We start from the raw sequence: 10784 nt of genomic DNA, 5'->3' as shown, positions 1-10784 counted from the left end.
CAGTGTAACCTTAGGATGTTGTGTTGTTGTCTTCAGTGTAACCTTAGGATGTTGTGTTGTTGTTGTCTTCAGTGTAACCTTAGGATGTTGTGTGGTTGTCTTCAGTGTAACCTTAGGATGTTGTGTTGTTGTTGTCTTCAGTGTAACCTTAGGATGTTGTGTTGTCTTCAGTGTAACCTTAGGATGTTGTGTGGTTGTCTTCAGTGTAACCTTAGGATGTTGTGTTGTTGTCTTCAGTGTAACCTTAGGATGTTGTGTTGTTGTCTTCAGTGTAACCTTAGGATGTTGTGTTGTTGTTGTCTTCAGTGTAACCTTAGGATGTTGTGTGGTTGTTGTGTGGGTGGCAGGTAGCTTAGTGGGTAAGAGCGTTGTGCTAGTAACCGAAAGGTCGCTGGTTCTAATCCCCGAGCCGACTAGGTGAAAAATCTGTCGATGTGCCCTTGAGCAAGGCACTTAACCCTAATTGCTCCTGTAAGTCGCTCTGGATAAGAGCGTCTGCTAAATGACTAAAATGTAAATGTTGTTATCTCCAGTGTAACCTTAGGATGTTGTGTGGTTGTTGTCTTCAGTGTAACCTTAGTATGTTGTGTTGTTATCTTCAGTGTAACCTTAGGATGGAGCAAAAACCTAGCTCTCCAGGAACAGGGTTGGGCAGTCCTGTGTAAGGATGTGGATATTTGTGGTTGTAAGGTATTTTAGATGTATCTCTGGATTGAATGGGATCCTATGGGCAAACAGCATAACACAATATGCCTATAAAGTATCTAAATATGTGAGATAGGGACTAAAAACTGTCTTGGGATATTAAACAACAGTTTAGGTAAGTGTGAAAACAGGTACACATGTCAAAATTGGGGATATCCTCCTTTAAGCGGTGGGGTTTCTCTTTGCTGAAACACAAACTGCTGATTGTGGCTTAAAGTCAATTGGTTTTACACCCCATATTTCTTGACAAACCCTACTTAATCAAACAACCGTTGTTTTACCAAGAATCTTTACAATGGGTTTAAAGGATGGTCGAAGTAAATAAATAAAGTCACTATACTTTAGAATTAGCTTATTATCATTACTGAAATTAAGGTTATCATGATCGAAAACAGACCTAAAAATGACGTGGTAATGAGAAATGTGTGTTTCAGTAATGAGAGGCCCTTAGCTCAATCTGCAAATAATAGGAGTCAGCAATTAAAGATTCAGCCCCATTCATGCCTCCATGTTGATAAGGTAATGGTTCTCTGACTTTTACCTGATTTGAGCTTTTTTGCCATTTCAGTAATGAGACCAAGTGGGGTAAAGGGGGTGTTGGAGAATAAGAACCTCATTCTGAAGGCGTATAAGCAAATACATGAACTTAACTTGTGCTCATCTAAGGACTACTCGTCTAGATGATGCATCATGGGTAAATACAACTTTATTCACAACCTGATTGGAGTTTCTACAGGAACTTGAAAAACGGTTACGGTAATGAGACACATCTCCACAAACACTCCGTTTTTTCGTAATAAATATTATAGTTGAATGTAAACTTCAACTAGTTTACAATTTTTATGATTTATGGACAAACTACAACAACATATTTTGTGTTTTATTCAAATAAGTTAGGTTTTTCTAAAGTAACATTTTATAAAATGACCTGAGAATTTGATCCGGACGCATTTCTGTAATGAGAATTTGGGGTGAAAATGTGAAATCTATTTAAAATAAGACACTTTGCCAAAAAAACTAAATATCTTAGTCTTCAGAAAGATAGTTTATTTTTGCAGATGCATCATGGTTTTGTAACTCAATTTGCTACAGACTAGTTTCATGAGAATCACCCAGGTGCTTCCACACAGGTGTGATTCCTGAGTTAATTAAGCAATTAACATCCCATCATGCATAGGGTCATGTATGAAAATGCTGGGCAGGACATTATTTTGGCGACCATGGCTACGCCCCCATAGGATGACAATGCCCCATCCACAGGGCACGAGTGGTCACTGAATGGTTTGATGAGCATGAAAACGATGTAAACCATATGCCATGGCCGTCTCAGTCACCAGATCTCAACCCAACTCAACACTTATGGGAGGTTCTGGAGCGGCGCCTGAGACAGCGTTTTCCACCACCATCAACAAAACACCAAATGATGGAATTTCTCGTGGAAGAATGATGTCGCATCCCTCCAATAGAGTTCAAGACACTTGTAGAATCTATGCCAAGGTGCATTGAAGCTGTTCTGGCTCGTGGTGGCCCAGCACTCTAACACACTTTATGTTGGTGTTTCCTTTATTTTGGCAGTCACCTGTACATTACATTTACGTCATTTAGCAGACGCTCTTATCCAGAGCGACTTACAGTTAGTGAGTGCATACATTATTTTTTTAAATGTTTCATACTGGCCCCCCGTGGAGAATCGAACCCACAACCCTGGCGTTGCAAACGCCATGCTCTACCAACTGAGCTACATCCCTGTACGTATGTCATTGCACTCGTTGTATTGAGTCTTGTGTGGATTTCAGAAAAACTGTTTACCGGTACTCTTTGTCGTACCCATTCAATCAGTTATTTGTATTGATTATTTTATTTTATTTATTTTTAGGGGTTTGTGATATTGTTTCGTCAAAAAGAAAAAGCAAGATCCACGTGTCATTGCCACAGGAATGTCACTGACCTATCAGGTCAACAAGTAAGTTTTTTTTGGAGGATTACAAGATCAATCTTTTGCGTTCACTCTCAACAAGTACCCTAACCACTATACCCTAACCACTAAACCCTAACCACTATACCCTAACCACTAACCACTACACCCTAACCACTAAACCCTAACCACTACACCCTAACCACTAAACCCTAACCACTAAACCCTAACCACTACACCCTAACCACTACACCCTAACCACTACACCCTAACCACTATACCCTAACCACTAAACCCTAACCACTAAACCCTAACCACTATACCCTAACCACTAACCACTACACCCTAACCACTAAACCCTAACCACTACACCCTAACCACTAAACCCTAACCACTAAACCCTAACCACTACACCCTAACCACTACACCCTAACCACTATACCCTAACCACTAAACCCTAACCACTACACCCTAACCACTAAACCCTAACCACTACACCCTAACCACTACACCCTAACCACTAAACCCTAACCACTACACCCTAACCACTACACCATAACCACTAAACCCTAACCACTAAACCCTAACCACTACACCCTAACCCCGAAACACTACACCCTAACCCCTAAACACTAAACCCTAACCACTACACCCTAACCCCTAACCACTAAACCCTAACCACTACACCCTAACCACTAAACCCTAACCACTACACCCTAACCACTACACCCTAACCACTAACCACTAAACCCTAACCACTACACCCTAACCACTAAACCCTAACCCCTAACCACTAACCACTAAACCCTAACCACTAAACCCTAACCACTACACACTAAACCCTAACCACTACACCCTAACCACTAACCACTAAACCCTAACCACTACACCCTAACCACTACACCCTAACCCCTAACCACTACACCCTAACCCCTAACCACTAAACCCTAACCCCTACACCCTAACCACTACACCCTAACCACTACACCCTAAACCCTAACCACTACACCCTAAACCCTAACCACTAAACCCTAACCACTAAACCCTAACCACTAACCACTAAACCCTAACCACTACACCCTAACCACTACACCCTAACCACTAAACCCTAACCACTACACCCTAACCACTACACCCTAACCACTACACCCCTAACCACTAAACCCTAACCCCTAACCACTACACCCTAACCACTACACCCTAACCCCTAAACACTACACCCTAAACCCTAAACCCTAACCACTACACCCTAACCCCTAACCACTACACCCTAACCACTACACCCTAACCACTAATACACTGCTTTCTGTTTGATTTAAGTTCCAGTCATTGTCAAACAAAAAATGTTGTCAGTTTAATCTGATGTCCTGCATCCCAAATGGCACCCTATTCCCTATATAGTACACTCATTTTTTTTTTTTTATAATAATGATAATGATAATCAGAATGGTAATCATGATAATCATGATATGGGACAAGCAACAGTTACTGTAGGTCAGTAGGGCAGAGTTATCAGACACCAAAATCCCTCCATGGTTACCACCGAACAAGTAGTGTAAACAACTAAAACAGACAAAAACCAGCGATGACAGCGAGAAATATCTAACCATCTTGCAACACGCATATCATAGGTAACATAACAGCCTGATTTCCATGGTTACCGTAGTCGGGATATCCCCACCACACTGACATGATTCAGACAGTCAGGGCAAGCCTTCCCCGGAGCCTCCCCGCCCTCCCTTTCTTCTTCTACAGAGAAGAGAAGGAAGCAACAAAAAAAAAAACAGGGAATGAGAGACAGATTGAATTGTGGGTTTCCACTGCGAGTTGTGAGTCACGAACACGAGGGAGGGACAGAGAGGAGGCTAAAAAAAAAAAAAAAAAGACTATTCTGGGATGGTTGGCTGCTATAGCAACATAATAAGCAAGGGGGCAGGTTATTGCAGGGATGTTTCCATAGCAATGTCCTGTGTGTGTATATAAATATCGGATGCCAAAAAGCAGTTATAAGTGCTCTAACAAACAATGCAGAAATGAATAGCTAAGCGCAGTCCAAAAAAAAAAAGTTGATTTATACTATTATTGCGTGGTGAATAGATAGTTTGTCTATAGGACTGAGAATATGTCCCGGTACTTTGAACTTTTCTGGGATTACCCTCTCATGACTAACAGCTTTGGCGTGTTACGTCTTGTCATAGCCGACCACAGCACTGAACAATAAACGACCCTCCACTTAGGGAATAGCGTTACCTCAGAGTTACCTCAGCGTTACCTCAGCGTTACCTCAGCGTTACCTCAGCGTTACCTCAGCGTTACCTCAGAGTTACCTCAGAGTTACCTCAGAGTTACCTCAGAGTTACCTCAGCGTTACCTCAGAGTTACCTCAGAGTTACCTCAGCACAGCTCAAGGTGCGTAACACTCCACCTAGAATTTCAACAACCAGCGCGGAAAATTGATCAACCTTTTAAGGATAAAAGACAAATGATAGTTTGAGCTTTATCGGAGGTGTCACAATCAGTAGCACACTACCTTCTATTCACCGATTTAAAACAATCTCTCAATGAGTATGCCCGAGTCATTGTTCTTCGAGTCAGAGAATTTTACCATTGACCCAGCGTGTGATAAAAAACACTTTGCGACAGTTTGCGTAGCCCTCGTCAATCCTCCGTTAGGTTTTTACTCAGACAGATACCTTCCCGTGAGCTCCACATTCCTCTAATAGTTGGAAATGTTCCAGAAGTCCAACACTGCAGTGTGGCAATGAATGGCAATGAATGCTGTGTTGCAATAATATCTGTTGAGAGAGTGTGCTGAACCAGACTAAAAGCCGCCTTTATCTAATTGACTCAAACGTATGCCGAAGGAGTTATTTGGACTAGACTCACCTTAAACAAACAAGTCCCAAATACACCAAGAAGGTACCCTGGTTTTATCTGTGTCTGTCTTGAGTGTATTTGGGTCAAATGGTGTGCTCACTACCACTCCCCTGTGCCCTCCTTCAGACCTCGCCAGAGAAACCTGTATTGAGAAGTATTTAAATGATTCTATACCTCTGCAGAATGTAAGCTATGGCATTTATCTATTTCAAAACAGACACTGAGACACACATGATATTTACACACGTCATGTTAACTGTTGCTCTTTGTTTGATCAATATGAAATCAGAGATACTGTATCTTGTAGATTTTGACAAAACAATGGTCAATAGTTATCTGCTGAGCCTGTGACTTTAGTGAGCATTGTAGTTGTGCTTTTGAAGACGACATGAATTGCAATGCCCCACCTCCCAACTTTGGAAATATGAGCCTCAGGAACTATGGGGTCTCATAGCCTAAAATGCAGGGTCTCTCTCTCTCTCTCTCTCTCTCTCTCTCTCTCGCTCTCCTCGTACACAGTCATACAGAGCAGCTAAAATGATCTGTGTAGGCTTCCAAGAAATTAAATTAGACATTGTTTACGTACTAACTATGTTGCCGTGGCTCCCTGCCTGGTGAGTGTTGCGTGTTCATGTCAGACAGTGTGCTTCCCAAATGGCACCCTATTCCCTATATAGTGCACTACTTTAGACCAGAGCCCTGTGGACATACTCTATCACCCTGGTCAAAAGTAGTGCACTATATAGGGAATAGGGTGTCATTGGGGACACAGTACACGGTCTTCTTCCCCAGCCCCGTTCAGCTATTTCACCCTTGCCACAGTCATAACCCATGACCTCTGACCCTCACCATTCCATTCTGATGCAAAATGACTCTGCTGCTGCGTTTTAGTGCCACAGCAAAACACATCCGTACGCCTGCCTTAAGTGTACCAACTGACGGGAGTCTGCATGGAGGGGGACAGTAGGAAGGGACTGACTGGAGGCTGCATGGAGGGGGACAGTAGGAAGGGACTGACTGGAGGCTGCATGGAGGGGGACAGTAGGAAGGGACTGACTGGAGGCTGCATGGAGGGGGACAGTAGGAAGGGACTGACTGGAGGCTGCATGGAGGGGGGACAGTAGGAAGGGACTGACTGGAGGCTGCATGGAGGGGGACAGTAGGAAGGGACTGACTGGAGGCTGCATGGAGGGGGACAGTAGGAAGGGACTGACTGGAGGCTGCATGGAGGGGGACAGTAGGAAGGGACTGACTGGAGGCTGCATGGAGGGGGACAGTAGGAAGGGACTGACTGGAGGCTGCATGGAGGGGGACAGTAGGAAGGGACTGACTGGAGGCTGCATGGAGGGGGACAGTAGGAAGGGACTGACTGGAGGCTGCATGGAGGGGGGACAGTAGGAAGGGACTGACTGGAGGCTGCATGGAGGGGGGACAGTAGGAAGGGACTGACTGGAGGCTGCATGGAGGGGGGACAGTAGGAAGGGACTGACTGGAGGCTGCATGGAGGGGGACAGTAGGAAGGGACTGACTGGAGGCTGCATGGAGGGGGGACAGTAGGAAGGGACTGACTGGAGGCTGCATGGAGGGGGGACAGTAGGAAGGGACTGACTGGAGGCTGCATGGAGGGGGGACAGTAGGAAGGGACTGACTGGAGGCTGCATGGAGGGGGACAGTAGGAAGGGACTGACTGGAGGCTGCATGGAGGGGGACAGTAGGAAGGGACTGACTGGAGGCTGCATGGAGGGGGACAGTAGGAAGGGACTGACTGGAGGCTGCATGGAGGGGGGACAGTAGGAAGGGACTGACTGGAGGCTGCATGGAGGGGGACAGTAGGAAGGGACTGACTGGAGGCTGCATGGAGGGGGACAGTAGGAAGGGACTGACTGGAGGCTGCATGGAGGGGGACAGTAGGAAGGGACTGACTGGAGGCTGCATGGAGGGGGACAGTAGGAAGGGACTGACTGGAGGCTGCATGGAGGGGGACAGTAGGAAGGGACTGACTGGAGGCTGCATGGAGGGGGACAGTAGGAAGGGACTGACTGGAGGCTGCATGGAGGGGGACAGTAGGAAGGGACTGACTGGAGGCTGCATGGAGGGGGACAGTAGGAAGGGACTGACTGGAGGCTGCATGGAGGGGGGACAGTAGGAAGGGACTGACTGGAGGCTGCATGGAGGGGGGACAGTAGGAAGGGACTGACTGGAGGCTGCATGGAGGGGGACAGTAGGAAGGGACTGACTGGAGGCTGCATGGAGGGGGACAGTAGGAAGGGACTGACTGGAGGCTGCATGGAGGGGACAGTAGGAAGGGACTGACTGGAGGCTGCATGGAGGGGGGACAGTAGGAAGGGACTGACTGGAGGCTGCATGGAGGGGGGACAGTAGGAAGGGACTGACTGGAGGCTGCATGGAGGGGGACAGTAGGAAGGGACTGACTGGAGGCTTCATGGAGGGGGACAGTAGGAAGGGACTGACTGGAGGCTGCATGGAGGGGGGACAGTAGGAAGGGACTGACTGGAGGCTGCATGGAGGGGGACAGTAGGAAGGGACTGACTGGAGGCTGCATGGAGGGGGACAGTAGGAAGGGACTGACTGGAGGCTGCATGGAGGGGGGACAGTAGGAAGGGACTGACTGGAGGCTGCATGGAGGGGGACAGTAGGAAGGGACTGACTGGAGGCTGCATGGAGGGGGGACAGTAGGAAGGGACTGACTGGAGGCTGCATGGAGGGGGACAGTAGGAAGGGACTGACTGGAGGCTGCATGGAGGGGGACAGTAGGAAGGGACTGACTGGAGGCTGCATGGAGGGGGGACAGTAGGAAGGGACTGACTGGAGGCTGCATGGAGGGGGGACAGTAGGAAGGGACTGACTGGAGGCTGCATGGAGGGGGACAGTAGGAAGGGACTGACTGGAGGCTGCATGGAGGGGGGACAGTAGGAAGGGACTGACTGGAGGCTGCATGGAGGGGGACAGTAGGAAGGGACTGACTGGAGTCTGCATGGAGGGGGACAGTAGGAAGGGACTGACTGGAGGCTGCATGGAGGGGGACAGTAGGAAGGGACTGACTGGAGGCTGCATGGAGGGGGACAGTAGGAAGGGACTGACTGGAGGCTGCATGGAGGGAGACAGTAGGAAGGGAGACACCCACCCAGGAATGTTTCATAAAAAAAAAGGAATTTGAAAGGTTAAATTCATGTCCCACGGTGGGCCGGGTTGGAAACTTAAAATAATAGTTTGTTAATTTTGCTATTTTTTGTTGAGGATTAATGTTGATCAATATAGTCTTACATTATTTAGAAAATATAAAACAATTATAGAAGAACGCCAATATGTTAGTATATCCCTTACCACTGCCTACCATGTGACATAGTATCTACTGCCTACCATGTGACATAGTATCTACTGCCTACCATGTGACATAGTATCTACTGCCTACCATGTGACATAGTATCTACTGCCTACCATGTGACATAGTATCTACTGCCTACCATGTGACATAGTATCTACTGCCTACCATGTGACATAGTATCTACTGTCTACCATGTGACATAGTATCTACTGCCTACCATGTGACATAGTATCTACTGTCTACCATGTGACATAGTATCTACTGCCTACCATGTGACATAGTATCTACTGCCTACCATGTGACATAGTATCTACTGTCTACCATGTGACATAGTATCTACTGCCTACCATGTGACATAGTATCTACTGCCTACCATGTGACATAGTATCTACTGTCTACCATGTGACATAGTATCTACTGCCTACCATGTGACATAGTATCTACTGTCTACCATGTGACATAGTATCTACTGTCTACCATGTGACATAGTATCTACTGTCTACCATGTGACATAGTATCTACTGTCTACCATATGACATAGTATCTACTGTCTACCATGTGACATAGTATCTACTGCCTACCATGTGACATAGTATCTACTGTCTACCATGTGACATAGTATCTACTGTCTACCATGTGACATAGTATCTACTGTCTACCATGTGACATAGTATCTACTGTTTACCATGTGACATAGTATCTACTGTCTACCATATGACATAGTATCTACTGTCTACCATGTGACATAGTATCTACTGTCTACCATGTGACATAGTATCTACTGTCTACCATGTGACATAGTATCTACTGTCTACCATGTGACATAGTATCTACTGTCTACCATGTGACATAGTATCTACTGTTTACCATATGACATAGTATCTACTGTCTACCATATGACATAGTATATTCTGTCTACCATGTGACATAGTATATTCTGTCTACCATACTAAATAGCATCTTCTGTCTCCCAAACTAAACAGTACAGTGGCTTGCGAAAGTATTCACCCTATTTTGTTGCCTTACAACCTGGAATAAAAATAGATTTTTGGGGGGTTTGTATTATTTGATTTTCACAACATGCCTACCACTTTGAAGATGCAAAATGTTTTTTATTGTGATAGTATCTACTGTCTACCATGTGACAGAGTATCTACTGTCTACCATGTGACATAGTATCTACTGTCTACCATGTGACATAGTATCTACTGTCTACCATGTGACATAGTATCTACTGTCTACCATGTGACATAGTATCTACTGTCTACCATGTGACATAGTATCTACTGTCTACCATGTGACATAGTATATACTGTCTACCATGTGACATAGTATATACTGTCTACCATGTGACATAGTATCTACTGTCTACCATGTGACATAGTATCTACTGTCTACCATGTGACATAGTATCTACTGTCTACCATGTGACATAGTATCTACTGTCTACCATATGACATAGTATCTACTGTCTACCATATGACATAGTATCTACTGCCTACCATGTGACATAGTATCTACTGTCTACCATGTGACATATTATCTACTGCCTACCATGTGACATAGTATCTACTGTCTACCATGTGACATAGTATTACATTTTACATTTTACATTTTAGTCATTTAGCAGACGCTCTTATCCAGAGCGACTTACATGAGCAATTAGGGTTAAGTGCCTTGCTTAAGGGCACATCGACAGATTTTTCACCTAGTCGGCTCGGGGATTAGAACCAGCGACCTTTCGGTTACTGGCACAACGCTCTTACCCACTAAGCTACCTGCCGCCCCGAAAGGTCGAAAGGTCGCTGGTTCTAATCCCCGAGCAGACTAGGTGAAAAATCTGTCGATGTGCCCTTGAGCAAGGCACTTAACCCTAATTGCTCCTGTAAGTCGCTCTGGATAAGAGCGTCTGCTAAATAATGTAAATGTAAATGTAAATGT

The 10784-nt window shown here is 45.4% G+C and overlaps 1 protein-coding gene across 1 annotated transcript; it reads right to left on the bottom strand.

Annotated features, from left to right (window-relative positions):
- Positions 1–6419: 6419 nt before the first annotated feature.
- Positions 6420–8611, bottom strand: LOC121585716 (proline-rich protein 36-like). Its single transcript, XM_045208977.1, has 3 exons — positions 7382–8611; positions 6673–7269; positions 6420–6560 (listed from the first exon to the last, which is right to left on the bottom strand). The coding sequence occupies exons 1-3, from the start codon at positions 8609–8611 to the stop codon at positions 6420–6422; spliced, it is 1968 nt and encodes a 655-aa protein (XP_045064912.1).
- Positions 8612–10784: the final 2173 nt, after the last annotated feature.

Source organism: Coregonus clupeaformis, chromosome 29, assembly GCF_020615455.1.
Source record: "Coregonus clupeaformis isolate EN_2021a chromosome 29, ASM2061545v1, whole genome shotgun sequence".
Classification (NCBI taxonomy): Eukaryota; Metazoa; Chordata; class Actinopteri; order Salmoniformes; family Salmonidae; genus Coregonus; species Coregonus clupeaformis.
Note: the sequence above shows the minus strand (reverse complement) of the source record. Positions and strands in the feature narration are given on the sequence as shown.